The sequence below is a fragment of the Monodelphis domestica genome, chromosome 1, assembly GCF_027887165.1.
Source record: "Monodelphis domestica isolate mMonDom1 chromosome 1, mMonDom1.pri, whole genome shotgun sequence".
Classification (NCBI taxonomy): domain Eukaryota; kingdom Metazoa; phylum Chordata; class Mammalia; order Didelphimorphia; family Didelphidae; genus Monodelphis; species Monodelphis domestica.
Window position 1 is genome coordinate 397175766 of NC_077227.1, and position 16502 is coordinate 397192267.

General features: G+C 39.0%; 1 protein-coding gene across 2 annotated transcripts in view; it reads right to left on the reverse strand.

The window, feature by feature from the left end:
- Nucleotides 1–1007: 1007 nt before the first annotated feature.
- SOGA1 (suppressor of glucose, autophagy associated 1) overlaps nucleotides 1008–16502 on the reverse strand; it is a 141178-nt gene continuing 125683 nt past the window's right edge. For both annotated transcript variants that reach the window (XM_056811849.1, XM_056811848.1), the window contains one exon: nucleotides 1008–12060. In XM_056811849.1, the coding sequence (XP_056667827.1) occupies nucleotides 11917–12060 (144 nt within the window). In that variant the 3' untranslated portion in view covers nucleotides 1008–11916. The remainder of the gene's footprint in view (nucleotides 12061–16502) is intronic.

Consider the following 16502-nt stretch of genomic DNA (forward strand, 5'->3'; position numbering starts at 1 on the left):
TTCATTGAAGTATTAGAGGGGAATTTTGTTCAGGTCTATATAGGTAGGACTAGACTAGACTTCCGAAGCACCTCCCAATTCTTGAAGATTTTTTGAAGCTCTTCCTGATTTTGTTGGTAACATTTTCTTCCTCTTGAAATTACGTTGTGAAACTTAAATAAAATTTAAGGTCCCTCAGAGCACGGGCTGTTTTTTGGTTTTATTTTTTTGGAGGGGAGTCTTTTTTGCTTAGCACCTTTGCAAAAGTAGGTACCTGATAAATGTTGAAGGTTATTATTGCTGCCTTAGACAGTATTGGCCTTTTTTTTTTTATACCCTTACCTTCTGTCTTAGAATCAATACTAAGTATTGGTTCCAAGGCAGAAGAGCAGTAAGGACCAGGCAATTTAAGTTAAGTGACTTGCCGAGGGTCACTCAAGAAGTCTTGAGATCAGTGGCACCCAGGACCTCTCATCTCCAGTCCTGGCTTTCTATCCACTGAGCCACTTAGCTGCCCCAAGAATTGGCTTTTTAATCAGTTTCATCTCATTGCTGGTTTCTTCATGTGTGACCTTTTAAAACATTAAAAAAGGCCCCATATGATATAGATCTAGAGGTTTCCCTTAGGGCATTAAAGAAAATTTAGGAAAATCAAAGTGCACACCCACTTCAGGATGTCCTATTACAGATTTCAGTTTAAGGAAAAACTTCCTGCCAATTCAAACTTTACAAAATTTGAATGTACTGCCTTGGGAGCAAATTAGTTGTTTATTGCTGCAGAGTCTTCAAAGAGGTTTTACAACCATTTGTTGGGGATATTGTACAGATTATTTTTTGGACCAGATGACCTCCAAGATCCCTCCTTTAGGATTCTCATTCTTGGAACTATTTTCTTCTCTAAAAAATTTAAAGAAGTTATCAGGCAAGTGTTGGTAGGGAACTTTGTCAAACAGTGGCATTCCTCATAAAGGGAACACTAGAATTTCAAAATTTCTTAGTAACCAGGAAGAAACAAATGGAGGGCAGAGTTCATTTAAACAGCTCTTGTGACTTTATTTCAGATCTACAACCATTAAAAACATTTTATAAGTATACACTGTACAACAATTTTAATGTATGAAATAAGAAACAGGGAGAAGGGACAGCTGGTGGATTAGAACATGGTCATCATAGCATCTGGTCCTAGGAAAGAAACCTTTGAAGACATGAGTTAGAGGAAAGAGCATTTCCACTTGGAATGCTCATTGTTACAGGGAAACGGCTAAATCTGAAGATGCTCCAGCCCTTTCCCCCTCCACCAAGGGAACTTCCCATGCAGGCAGGGATTTCTCTTGACGATATGTTCTAAAAGGATCACACGCCCCCATACACACCCCCCGGCTGAATTTGGAAAGGCAGTTTCACAGTATCTGCTGGTAGAGGGAGGATCCTGAATGAGATGAGGCAGTGTCAAACCCCAAATGAAGTTTTTGGAGCCATTTTTTGGCAACAATCTTAAAATGTCTTATAAGGTCTACTGGGAGAATGTTTAGAACAAATCAGACCAGGGACAAAGTTTGAGCTTCTTTCAAATGAACCAGGGCACCTGGTAGAGATTTGAGAGCCCTGGCAAAGGAGATGCTTACTCAGCCAGCCCAGAGACCCCAAGATCCTACTGATCCTTGCACCTTCCTATCCCTAAGCTAGTACCTCCCCTCCCCAGATTTGTCCTAGCTCTCACAAAAACTTTCTTAACATTTCTAGAAGTAGCCTCACACTAGACAGAAAGATCAATCTCAATCCAGAATCTAGTCATGGTCTAGATAATGAACCAACCTAGGGTAAGGAAGTTCCTTAGATCTCAGGTCAGAAGGTTCCCAGACCCATCATCACCTTTGGGACAAGCTCCATCCTCTAGAATTTTCCCCTACCATGTGCTCCCTATGTATGATATTAGAAGACATCAATACAACCCACTTATGGGATTAGGCCTACTAAATGCTATGGTCAACTAGGGTCCAGAGATTTTTGAATATCTTCCATCTGATCTCATATTACCAAACCCCACACTGCTTCCAAAGGTTGTACTTAAATTAATTCCTTAGACAGATTATCATTGTAGAAAGTGCTGTCTCACTAACCTTTCCATAAGGCCCTGTGCAGAAGGGTACCAAGGACCTGTTTGTTGATGATATGCAGAAATGAGATCCCACTGTTCTCAGGTATCAGGGAAAACCTGAAAATTTAGCCTTTGGAACTGCCCCTTCTGATAATTGGGAAAATGATCTTTGACAGGTCAGTTGGTCATCTATTACCGTAGCTGAAAGCTGGGAAACATGCTTCAGGAGTTCCCTGTATCTGATATTCCTCAAGTGCATTTCTTCCTCTCCAAAAGGATCACCAGCAATCTTCACTTTGACAGAACCAGCATTATTTTTCTAGCTGTGTATGATCTCTCCTAATTTAAGATTAAGGATGGCCAAGTTTCTAGAGGAAGCTCAAATTATGAAAAATCTTTGACCTTAGGGAGACCTCCAAGCTTTTTTTCCATATGTTCTCCTAATCTCAATTCTTACAATCCTATGCTAATACTGGGAAACATCCCCAGTATTGCTGACAGGCAAACTAAGGCACCAACTGGAGAAGCACATTAGAATTATAGCAAAGGTAGAAGAAAGCCAGGAGTATACTATACCTGTTGTCTATGTTAATCCCATTATCATTGAATCTTAGCATTTGGTGGGATCTTAGTGATAGATCATATAATTCAGCCTTCTCATTTGACAAATGAAGAACTGAGACCCTCGGAGAAGAGACTTGCTTAAGGCCTTAAATATAATTATTGATAAGGCTGGTACATAGAACTTAAATTTCTTAATTTCTGGTATTTTGCCATGTTTAACAAACTGATCATAATGGTCTCTCCATTCATGGTATGTCACAAAGTAACATACAACCTAGAGGCTGTTGATTTGGATCTCCCTTTTTCCTTCTGAGCTGCCTCCTTTTTTACATTTGCCTGCTGGCTCTGGTTTGGCCATGCTTACAGCACCTCCCAGCCTAAATTTTGGCCAGATTAAAATAGTTTTTGGGGGAACTAAAGGAATATCTTTGGACACTACTGAGATTGATCACTTCATCACCTTCTTTAAGGCTACCTAAATGCTCTTTCTTCAAGCCTTTAACTAATCAACACACAGAGCTGAAAGGGAGGGAAAGTTAAGGAATCCATGTTGAGATGTATAAAGACAGAGGGATTCTTAGGCTGAGGACAAGGTTGATTTTTGCAGGCAGGTTTCTTATGTAATGTGGTTTTAACAAGATCCTGGCAGGATGTCCTGCCTGAAAATAGCCTTCCACCTACCTATGGATGCCTGAAAAAAATCATTAAAATTCTTGAGTCTTGAAAGCTTTCCTAAACCCAAATACTCCTGGCAAGAGTAATAAACCCTCATCAGTGATCACATTATCATAGTGTTGATGACATTTAACTTGGAGCATGGCCCTGCAAAAATGAGGCACAGGAGGGGATACAGAAGGAGAGCAAAAGCCTACCGGAGCCAATAGGTGGGGACCCTGGAAATAATTCCAGATTTTGCTTAAGGACACTCATACCTGGGACAAGAGAAAAATGGGACAGTCAAAAGAGGGAAACTTGAGAAATGTTCAAGAAATCTATTAAGTGTACTGTGAAAAAGATAAAAGAATGGGAGTTGAGAACACACAAGGTTCTGGGATGGTTCAGAGGTGGTAAGAAAAGTACTTCAGGCAGTGAGAGTCAGGTTTGTAGACTTAGACGTGTAGATTTACCAAACATCTGGGGAAGTACCTAGTCTCCAAATGAAGTTGACAAAAAACTTTTTTGCTTTTGTGCCTAGTATGTAAGAAAAGAGTATTAAGAGCTGAAAATAAACATTTAATAGTCTCAGAGGTGAAATTGAGCCCTGCATATTCCACTTTAGAGCTACTAGAAGGCAGGGAGAGCAGGAACAAGTTAGGAGCCCCAGGCCCAGTTCCTAAAATATTTATATGGAAGCTATAAACCCTGAATAGAATTTGCAGGTTGTATCAGGGTCTTGGCAGTGCTGCAGCTGAGGTTGGACATATTTAGGCAAAGTCCAATCAGTAGTTTTTCCAGGTTGGTCTAGTCCAGCCTGACCCAAGATAGAAAGGAAGTAGATTTCAATGTCCACAGAAACAAAATAAATAAATAAATAACATGCAAAAAAATTCCTAGAAACATAAATTCTATAAATTAATTTGGAGTTCCTCCACTAAATTACACTGTGGAAATGAACATGATTCCAGGTGAGGACAAGCTCTAGCAGGTCTTACTATGCTGCAAAGACTGAGTAGATATTTGGAGAAGAGACTATATGTCAAATGATGACCAGCTTTGTTCAGAAAGTCTTGTCACAGGAAAGTTAGTTGCCTGATACTATTTTTGGCCACAGCACTCATGAAATTATCTACTAAGGTGCAAAAAGGTTGTTATTTGTATTGATAAAGGGAGTATTTAGAAAATGACAAGAAAAATCTTTTTATGTACTGAAAAAGCTGAGGAAGAAAGCAGATTTCATAGCTCAGGCACTTCCAAAAGTGGATCTTGGGGAGCAGAAGGCATTCTGTGGGATGGATAGATGGGGAAATGCTTCAGGAAATCCTTAAGAATCTTTAGAACAAATGTACATGGGCTGGGGAAGTCTAGGCATTGGGGAGGAGAAGGCTGACAGCAGATACTATAGAGTGGGAGGAAGGACAGTGAGGGATTGGGGAGGGATGAGTCTGGGAACTTGTAAAGTGGAATGAGGAATCTAAAAGAGGCTAACTAGAAGTTGGGCCAGGGTCTTTTTGGAACAGATATTGTCTTTATGAGGAGTAAGACTAAGAGAAGTAGTGGTTGGGGTTCAGGAAACGTATACCTAGTTGGAAATAAGGACTTAAACCAAATGACATATTGTGTCAGTTCAAAGGTCACACTGATGTAATGGTATGAATTATCCAAAGTGATTTTTCTTACAACTATCCTGTGGGGTAGGTTGTGAACTATTATCTTAATTTTACAGATGAGGGAACAAGTTTTGAGTGACCATCAGTCTTAGAATCAGGAGACTAGGCTTTGCTATTTATTGGCTTTGCCACCTTAGGCAAATCACATTCTCTGTACCTCAGTTTCCTTATATGTAAAACAAGATAATATTTAAATGAGAAATTAATTTAATGTTTAGAATCAATAGTTTTAGAGATTGAGCAGATTCATTTCTGTTTCAGACTTTTCAGAGGGTGGTTTCAATATTCAGAAAAAACCACAAAATTTTGAATTCTTGGATTTTATTTTGCTTTTTTGGTTCAGTTCAGCTGCCTAGCTGGAAATGAAGCAGGGGATCATGTAAGATAGCCCCAGTGAGATATTTAACAAAATGAGAAGGAAAACCTTGAAAAGACCAAGAACTCCGATCTTGATAGAGGTTTTTAATTAAAGGGGATAACTGGTTATAAAAGGACTCAGAGTTACTGAGGGAATCCTGTGGTAGAGGACCTTCCCCTATCCTGAACACTGGAGGAGCTCAATTTCTTGACAGGAGCAGAACATTTCTATTCAGAACTTGAATCTGGGAACTAAAATTTTAAAGTATTTCTCTGGTTTGAGTGTTTAAAAACACCAGATTCTAATATGTGGAGTAAAGGGTTCAGGGTCCTACTGTTGCCTTCAGCAATGAGGGGGACCAGGTAGGTATACCCTTCTTGGGAGAATTGATTCAGGTAGGTATACCCTTCTTGGGAGAATTGATTCTAGGAGAGCTGGAGAGAAGCAGGGACTCATTTAGCCAAGGCAGGATGCATCCACTGCAGAGATAATAGGCTTCCCATCCCCTACTACATTACATGTGTCTATAGAAACCAAGGCACCAAGGGAATGATTTTTCCAGTTTGATCAATGGAGGGTTAGGAGTTGGTGCCCTCTAAATGATCATAAGTGACTTTTCTGCTCTTTAATAATAATTTGAATGGCAGTGTGCATGTGTGTGCATGCTGTTAAAGTATGTAGTACACACAGAGGCTTGAAGCATACAATTGTTGGTTTCTTGTGTTAGAAGGTACTATGTAAGTCTGGTGAGTTTGCAGGAATATACTCTATCTGCCATGGGTAAAGTTCCTGGGTACATACTTTGTATATGATGATTTATATCCCTAGTCTGTGGGAGGTGAGTCCATAGGACAGATCTACTGTGGGCTATTGTGTATGTGCAGGCAAAGGTTCCATGCTGATGTGTTAGCTGGAGAGATGGATGGGCAAGTGATTAGGAGGAGGTTATAGGGAGGTAAGGTGAGGGTAGGGAGAGATATAAAATGAATGTGTAACAAGTAGAACTACTAAGTATGACAAGATGTGCTCATCTAGCACAGCTGCTTTGGGGTACAGGAGAAGAAAACTGGGGCAGAAACGAATGGGGTTTGGGCACAGTTAGATGAATGTTGTGATTTAGAGAGCAAATATATCCATATGGTGATAGCATCTGTATGGATAGGGGGCCATACAGGGGCTGGCACAGCATGTATACCCTATGTGTAAAGAAGGTCAATAATGTTATTTTTCAAAGTAGCCTTTTAAAATATTAGCCTGTTAACATTTACCCAACAGTAGATGTTTAATAAATGTTTTGTTTTGGGGATGGGATGCAACCTACCAACCCTTGTGTAGAAAGAAAAGGGATTATTATCTTCTTTTACATATTGGGAAATTGACATACAGAGTAATCATGTGACTTCCCTGCCCAGGGTAACAACATTATGTCAACAACAGAGACAGCAAAACACTCTAGGGAATTTCCTGAACCTCAGGACCATAGATGCTTTATGTCTAGGGTACGGAATACAGATCATGGTTTAGGGCCTTTGCACATAAAACTGTCTCTACTATGAGTTAGAAAAGGTGCAACAATAGAGAAAAAGTGGGTACAGCTGTTGTGCTGACTGGCAGATTTAGAAGGCAAGAGGAGGCAGTATAGTGTAGAGGAAGTCAAGAGACTTGGGCATGAATTCTAGCTCCCAGCTTGTTCTCTGATCCCAAGTCAATTATTCTGAATCTCAGTTTCATCATCTGTAAAATTGAAACAATCACATTTACTTAATTCACAGGATTGTTATGAGGAAAACACCTTGTAAACCTTAAAACCTACCTAAATGTGAACTATTAAAAAATAAATGTGAACAATTATCAACAAAGGAGGAGGATTCTGGAGAATTGGCACTAAGGATGGAGTTAGGTAAGTGAGGACAGGAAGAAGAGGATGTATAAGTCACAAGAGTATTTGGGGCAAGGAGAAGGAAACTGGAGACATAAGGGGCAGGAAGAAAATGAACAAGTTTTTTGCCCTGTCAAAAACTGTGAAGAAAAGTCAGTGGCTTCCCCATAGTCTTAAACAGATATTAAGAATGCATTAATGAATCTGTAATTTTTAGGGATGGTTTTTTTTTACTGGGAAAGGAAGGCCTGCTAGGGAAAACATTTGAAGAAGGTCATCCACTCATGAAATGGTCATCAAAGGGAAGATTAAAACTTTGGAAGAGAGGGCCCTAGTAGAAATGGAATCATTTTATAGATGTTTTAGAGACTGGAGTGGGTATTGGGGTAGTGAATGTTAATGTTAAAAACCAATGCTAAAATCTGAGTAGCATTAGGAGATATGACAGGCAGGGGAAATGAATACTATACAATATTGGTTCATATTTAGTTTCAAATTTGTAAATCATTTTCTCATTTCTCCATTCTTCTTGCTAGTGTCTGTGACTTAGCTTTATAACAAGCAGCAAGGAAAGATGAGAAAACCCTACATTATGACAGAAAGGATTTCATAAAGGGGCTCCCAGCTTCATTCTGAATTTTTCCAAAAGCTATAACCAACTGAGAATCTAGTAGTATAAGGGCATAGCTTGGCAACCCACGCAGGTAGAGGGCAAATGGTACTTTAAAACGAGGGAATTTGGAAGGAGAAGAAGTTAGGATAATTGATGGGGGAGGGATGAAAACCTCTTCATTTTGGGGTTCCACAATCCCTCTAGGGATACCCACCCACAATTCAGGCAGTTCTCTGCCTTGGGAATGTTAACAATACTTAAAGGCATTTGGGGAAGAAAAAAAGAGAGCGAGAAATGACATTCCAAAATAGTAAATTCTTTAAAATAAAAAATTCCAAACAAAAACCCTAGTTACAAATTAAAACACTAAAAACAAAACCAAGTCAGTATTTACATGAAATATTTTAACCCCATTAAAAACCCACTGTCCAGAGCTTCCATTAGAACAATAAATGATCATGTACAACTGCATGCAAAATATAGAAAAGAGTGTTATACTAAAAATCAGATTTCAAAGCTTCTCTCATTTGGAGGAGGAAGCTGTTGCTTACATGGAGCTGGGGTGGCAGAGGAGAGGGGCCAAGGCTTTTCTCTCTTCCCATGCTCCTTGGGATAGTAAGGCAAATTGGCTGGGGTTGGCAATCCATTATTCTTGGGTCTCCATCTCTTCACAGAGTTGGTTGGGGTTTCTTAGTGATGTATTTGAGAGCAGTGGAGCCACACACACCTCTCAACTCCACACCAAGGGTCAAGCAGTCCCAAAGTAGTATCTGGATACCCTTGGGTACTGTGCCACCAGAGTGGGGCAGTGTAGAAGGCATCTGGTATCTTTCCACTGGCAGTGTTTCACCCCCAAATTAATAGTCAACCCAGCAATCATGCAATGGAATAGTAAAAACCTCTCACTTAATCCAGGACTTATCCCATGAAGGCTGTTGATTGCATTTTCTCATTCTGTGTGTTAGGATTTGGATTTTTGCCTCACTGGATCCCTTTTGATTTTGCAGGTTAAGAGTCCTCTCTAAGATGGCAGTACTTCTCCATACAGTATGCCCTTCTTGCTATTTATACGTGGAACACTGAACCTTTCAAACATCATTTCAGAACACAGCGTGAAGAACAAGTTAATAACATAAACATCACCAACATTCAGCCAAAAGGGAATGGAGACTAATGACTTTTGATAACTTACCAGAAAGTGCTCAGTAGGGTTGAGCAAGATTATTTGGGGTTCTGAGGAACATTTTCAAGTCTATCTGGATGATCAAGTGAAATGAAATGAGTTGTTGCTCCAAGATGGAAATCTTGTCAGATCTGAGTTTTCTGCTCTTTTTAGCTCTTTCTTTGCAGTTTAAGTCAGATAGAAAATTTTGCAACGGCTCTGGGACACAATCAGGAAGAGCAGAGCTCTGTGTGTATCTGTGTGTGCGCCTCAGAACTGAGGTGAACAGGGTACATTGGCACCAGGTACTCCCTATAGAGGGATCACATTGGAGGCTGACTGCTTTCAGCTCTCTCAGGCAGTCTATCTAACCACTCAGCTGGAGAGAAGTTGATGGTCAAGACCTTTGTCAGGTCTTGAAGTATGACAGAAGGGCTTGGACTGCTGCTAGATATGAGCATTAGAGAGCATTTCCAAGATGGCTTTGTAACTAACAGGGACAGATGAAAATTAACAGGGCTACTCTCTTGATTAAAGAGTGTGATTAGAGTGGCCAGTTAAGGCTGCCAGAACCCCCCTGAAAACTAGCTCCCTCAACTGAGACTCAGTGGCTCCTTGAAGCATATTCTGTACAGGGAGAACAATACTGAGCCACTTCCCACCATCTTGGCGATTTCAGACCCAGTGGTTAAGGAAACTTGGGACTTAACATATAGATAGATGCATGAGCTGTTAGGGAAAGGTGGCTTGGAAGAAGTGGAATGACTAAGATAGGTGGGAAGGGAGGTAGAAAAAATGGATAGTCAGTATGTGACTAGGGGAAGATCTTTAGGAGGCAGTGAATGTGCTACCAGACATTAAGGCTAAGTATGGACAGGCTGGTGAAAATTTAGGGAGGCTAGTAGAAACTTTAAAATCTATGTGCAAAGCTGCATTGAACACTCTCTAGGTTCAGTCTAGTTTTCCACTGAGTACACTGGCTGGGAATCTCAGGGATCACCAAGCGTGGCTGAGGCTCAAGGACCTATGTTTGGCTCATAAAAAAGTGGGAAGGGAAATTGAAAATTGAAATGGGAAATGTATGGGAAATGGTGGAATCAACCCAATCCTCACATCCCTGTTAATGGGAACTTAGGAAGGGGATATTGGGATGTCAGATCCAGTACAATTGTTGCCTATGAATGAGAATCTGGGTTCTGAATCCAAAGCAATTAATTCATATTGTTTGGAAATTAAGCATTCTGGAATTTCAGCTGTGCCAAGTGGATCTCTGGAAATGAGTAAGGAAACCAATATTCAATTGCTGAACTGCCTTGTATCCCTCTCAACTTCCCCAACATTTCAACATTTCAATAGGAACACCATGTTGCCCTGTGTCCTGATGAACAGGATATAACTCTCAACCCTCAATAAATTACTCTAGGGATCAGGGGGTGAATTAAATTATTAAAATAATATAAACTACCTTAAATATTTATAGTCAAGAAAGTTCAACAGTATCATGTGTCAGGGCCTCAGGAGGCTCTGGAGTCTTTTTGCCTCATAGTTCAGGAAACAGCAGGTTTGCTAACTCTTCTCTGGTTAGGTCAACTAAGCTAGCCACCAAGGTTGTTTAGCAGGAATGTCTTTGCTTTTCATTGCTTGATGTAAACATAGTATTGAGGCTGACTACTGTTCTAGGATGTCTGAAGAAAGGGCAAGATTCAAGCCAAAGATGTCCAAATGCTTCAGGGACAATTAAAATCTCTGCTAACTGATGGCTCCCTGGCTTCTTCTGTAAGTACACCCAGATCCTGAGGCCTACATTCCTTGACCGTAGCCCCTACGAGTCTCTTATTGTTTTTTCTACATCATTGTTGGACATGAGCTGCCAAAGATGGGGGCTGCAAAGCCCCTTACTCCTAGGATCTGAAGATCCAGACTCTTTAAGGTGGCTGGCTGCCCTATCATATTCCATGGAGAGTCACAGAAATCCAGGGCAGCCAGAGCCAGGGGGTAAGAAATGTGAGAGACAAAAGGATTAAGCCAGGCCTCAGAGCAGAAGCCCAAGTCCAGTTCATTGTTATGGGGTATTGCCAGAACCTAACTATTATGAATTTCACAAAGACTTCACTAGATTGTCCCAAGGGATGGAACACGTCTTCTCAACACTAGGTGTCTGAACTGCAATGAATGGTAATGAAGATATATAAAGTCATCTATTTGGTACAACCAAATTTCTTGTTAAAGCTCCTGGTCTTTTATCCCACATGTAGCCAGGCACTGCCAATGCCTCCTGGCTTGCCTATTGTCTGGAAGGAAATCTTCCTGATGCTCTGGAAGATTATAGGGAAAAGGCATCCCACTGAAGACTTTAGGGTATAAGACTTAAGTTGTTGAAATCTCTTCACAAAACCACATCAAGTCTAGCTATACTGTGGTAGCCTGTTTGGAGTGTCTGTAGCCCCCAGAGGACACTTCCTGATTAGGCATCCTAAGACAAACATTTAAGTTGAGCAAAAAGTTCCTGCTACTCCCTCAGCACCCAAGAAGAGGCTCCCAGAGAAAATCCCTAGCATGATACTCCAACGAGCAGCTTTAATCTCCCATTCCTGTCTTTCCATCTGAAGGCTGGAGGTCATTATACTGATTGACAGACGACATCCCTGTTGTTTGGTGTGAAAGGGATCCCTTGCATTTCTCTCCCTCAGAACGTATTCCTCAGGCTTCCAGGCTTTGATGCAACATCTGCTTCTTAAATCCTCCTTCCAAGGCAAGGTGGTGTTTAGGAGACAGATGTACAGGCTGCTGAACCCGCTCTGGGCCCTGATGCCTCATATCAGCTGCTTCAGGTCTGTTCAGTGGGTCCCTGGAGATCTGGCTTCTCATTCTGACTGTTAGCTGAGGGACGGAATGGGGCCAGGGGAGCACTGCTGTTCTGTCCCTTGGCAGCATGATCACTCGCTGGAAGAAGCCTCTCCTCCCCGGATGTTTTCAGGAGGATGTAGTCGGCATTTGGAGGGAGAGTGTCTGGTGATGGACCGAGAAGGCCGAGCAAAGCAGGAAGTCAGTGACTGAGCACTGCAGTCACACATGGCATCCTGTGGAAAGGGAGGTAAAAGTTAGATGTAACAAGTGAGACTGAGGATACTGACGACAAGAAGATAGGCAGACCGGCAACTGGTCTCAAGCTGTGACCAGGACCTCTAAGAGGCTCCAGTGTCTGTCTGGGGTTGGACTGGACCAACTTCTTATTAAAAAAATCTTACATTCTATCGACTACTCTGCTAAGTATCAATTCTAAGACAGAAGTGGTAAGAACTAAACAATTGGGGTTAAGTGACATCAGCCATCAAAAAAGGAAATTAAGGGATAACGGTTATGGATATGGTTTATAAGGCAATTAGAAATAGGATTCTTAAGAGAGTACCTAGAGCCTAGAGGTAAGTGGATAATTTCAGGAAGATTGTGTGTCCTGAATTTATAAGATTGAAATACTGACTTCTGCACTAAGACAGTACCTATATGGTGCATTAATACATTGTTGGTGGAGCTGTGGATTGGTATAGCTACTCTGATGTAGTTCTTGAACTTTTGGTCTTCCACAAGAATTTCATTATAATTTTTTCCTATCTATAAAGTAACCGTGCGGTAGTTTACTATGGCACTGAGTAAGTAAATCAATTAATTTAGAGAGAATTGCCATTTTAAAATATATTGTCTTCACCTACTCATGAGTAAATAGTTCCCTAATTATTTAGAGTTGTATTTAAGGAAAGAATGATTTATATAGTAGTATTCCTAGAGTTCCTGTATGCTTTGGAAGACAGACTACCAAATACATTCTTTAGTTGTTTTACATTCCAAAGCTTTGATAAAACTATTTTTTTCATTTAACTCTTAGTTCACTTTCTAGTATTACTTAAGTATGACCTTATATTATCTGAAAAAATAAATATTTTCCCCCTTTTTTGGTCTATGATTATTTCCTTAATTTCTTTTTCTTATTGCTATAATGTATATTTCTATAATGATATAAAATAGGAGGGATGACAAATATTTTTGCTTTACCCTCTTCTTATCAGAAAAGCCATCAGTTTATCCTCATTATATATAATTGCTGGCTCTTGGTTAAGGAAGGCTCATTTATATTTTTCTGGCATGGTTTTTATTTTTAATTTTTAACAGAAACGAGTGTTTTCATTTTATTTTAAAACTTTCTGCATGTGTTGCTATAATCACATTTTGTTCATTTTGTTCATTTTCAGGTTATCGTTCTAACAATTTAGGACTAGTGATAAAAAGTTATATCCCAAAGTAAAATTACAAAAATATTTATAGCAGCTCTTTTGTCATACAATAGAATTGGAAATCAAGGGGCTGCTCATCAATTGAGGAATGATTGAACAAATTATGATATATGAATGTAATATAATGTATCATCCTTTAAGAAATGTTAAAAGCTGCGTGGCTCAGTGGATGGGGAGCCAGGCCTAGAGACAGGAGGACCTGAGTTCAAATCTGACCTCAGAAACTTCCTAGCTGGGTGACCCTGGGCAAGTCATTTAGCATCCATTGCCTAACCCTTACCAGTCTTCTGCCTTGGAACCAATACAGAGTATTGATTCTAAGATGGAAGGTAAGGATTAAAAAAAAGTCAAAACAGAAATAGTATAAGAAAATTTTGAGAAGACTTGTATAAACTCATGCAGAGAGAAGTGAGCAGAGCCAGAAAAACAACTTGTAAACAGTAAAACAAAACAAAAAAACCCCACAACTTAGAAAAACATAAGAACTTTGATTAAAGCAATAATCAATCATAATTCTAGGGGGGAAATGCTCAATTCCCAAAGAAAGGTGATAGATTCAAGATACAGAATGAGGCATTTTTTTTTTGACACAGACAACATGGAAATTTGTTTTGCTTGCCCAAATATATTTTGAGTAACGCTTTTTTCTTTTTTCCTCCCACAGGAGAAGGAAGAGAAAATAAATGCTTGGTAAATAAAAAAAAGAAAAGAAAAGAAAGCCCCTAAATTTCAAGGATAATAAAGGATTATAGAATCACAGAATGATATGCTTAGAAGGAACCGTAAAGTTATAACCACCTCATTTCACCAGAAGGAATATTGTGGCCCAGGGAGAAAAAGGGATGTGATCAAGGTCATATGGCAAGTTAATAGGGCGACCTCTGTTCATTAATAGTGATTCAAGTGGGCACAGACAATATGGCTAGAAACAACCTATGAAGTATTACTAAATATTATAAGATCTTGAATAAAAGGTATGTTTTTTCAATACAGATAACCACTAAAAGCAAAGTATTCAGAAGAGAAAAGCACATTGGAGATGAGTAGCCGATTAAATAATCATGTCAGAAAATACAGATATGGATTTCTGGACCACAACTTAAAATATAGGAATGACAGGCTCCTCTCTAGACTTGCAGCACACATAACATAGGCTAGTAAGGGTAAAGACTAGATGTTTGCAAATTTAATGGAAAGGGCTTTAAACTGAATGAAAGCAGGAGAGAGAAAACTGCCGCTATTTTCACCATGCCATGCAGTAGAAAGTGTAGGAATATAGGAAGATTAACAGTGGAGATATTCAGAAGTTTATGAACATTTGATGAAATCCAAATAAAAAACTCCCTCTAATGTTTACTGCTACCTTTTCTGCAATTTATAGTCTTTGAGAGAATTGACTGGGGGACTGAGAGGTTAAATAAGCTTATTCAAAGTCACATTGCCAAATGTGATGCTAGGACTAGTTTTTGTCTCCATTCTGACAAGCTGTCTCTTTTTTTAACAGCTATAATATAGACAAAATGGAGAATAAGGAAGGATGAGACCACTGCTCACAATGCCTAGAACAACAGGCACTTATGATAACTGTGACAGTTCTGTCAGTACTGCTCACCTTTTGCTTCTTTTTTCTGCTAAGGAAAGTGATATTTGGACTAGAAATGAGAGTACAAAATTGTGAATAGGAAATTGATATACACAATAAATAGATAGTGTAAACTTTCTTTTAAAATTTCCCAATGGGGAAATTTCCAACATTCATAAATCTAAGAAATTTTAAGGTTTACAATAGCAAGAGACTATCTACCTATCCTTAATGACTTAAAGTCAACAGGCCTGATTAATCGATAAACATTTATTAATTTGCCTTTTGTCATATACTGAGCTAGGCACAAAAATACAAAAGAATGATGAACTGCATCCTCAGGTACATAAAAAATTAGCATCCGATTGTCAAGTCATGATGATCTTTGAAGAGGTACTACAGGATCTGAGGTGGACAATTGTGTCTTTTTTCAAAAAGAAGTTAATAATATGTTCATTTAAAGACAGTGAGGAAAAATTTTAGGACAAAGATTCTTAACATAGGGACCCTGAACTTGCTTTTAAAAATATTGTTATAATTGCATTTCAGTATAATTGTTTTACTTTGTTATATTATTTTTTTAAAAAACGTTATTCCCTGAAGGGTCCTTAACTTGCAATAAACTTCCAACAAGGTAAATGATACAAAAAAAGTTTTAAAAAGATATTTATAGTAAACATCCATGAAAAGAGTGATCACAAAAAAACAAAATAATTTCAACAGCAGGCCTCATCAGAATAACTACATTTCTATTTTTGAACTGGGTTATTAAACTGGTAGATCAGGAGAAAACTATAGACAGAGCTTACCCAGATTTTAGCAAAGCATTTGATAGTTTCATGCTGTTCTTGTAGAAAACATGGAAAAAATGTGAGCTTGATGATAGTACAATTAGGGGAACTTGGAAATGATTTCAGCGGTCAAATAAAAATTTGATTCCAGTTTGGAGGGAAAACTCTAAGTACCTCAGGATGTATGCTTTACTCTTTGCTATTTTAGTAAACTTTTCAATTAATAACTTAGAAAATGTCAATTCCATTAGGTAAACATTTCTATAGCAAGGAACTATGTTAAGTCCTGGACATACATAGAAATGAAACAGTTCCTTAAGGAACTTAAATTTTTATTGGGGATAAAATATATTAATAGATTAGTAAGTAAGTTATCAGGGGAATGGGGAGGGAAGACACCAGCAGCTAGAGGACTGAGGAAATTCTCATGTAAGAGACAGTGCCTGAGCAAAACCTAGAAGGAAGCAAGATATTCTAAAAGATATAAGTGAGGAGGGAGTACATCCTAGGAATGGAGACAATGTGGAATGTTGTGTACATGAAACCGAAGGCAGGCCAGTTGGGTAGAAATATAGAATCAGTGAAGGAGGGATAAAATGAAATAAATCTGAGAAGCGACACAAGATTTAGATGTTAAAAAACCATTTAAATGCCAAAAAAGTATATTCTTATTTTATTTTAGAGACAATAGGGAGTCACAGAAGTTTCTTGAAGAGTGGAATGACATATTCAAATCTATGCTTTAAGAATGTTAAATTGGCAGATATGTAAAGGAAAGATTGGAGAGGAGAGATGATGGAAAAGTGAGATTTCAAAAAAATATTGATAGACTAGAATACTGGGCCTGATTTGATAAAACG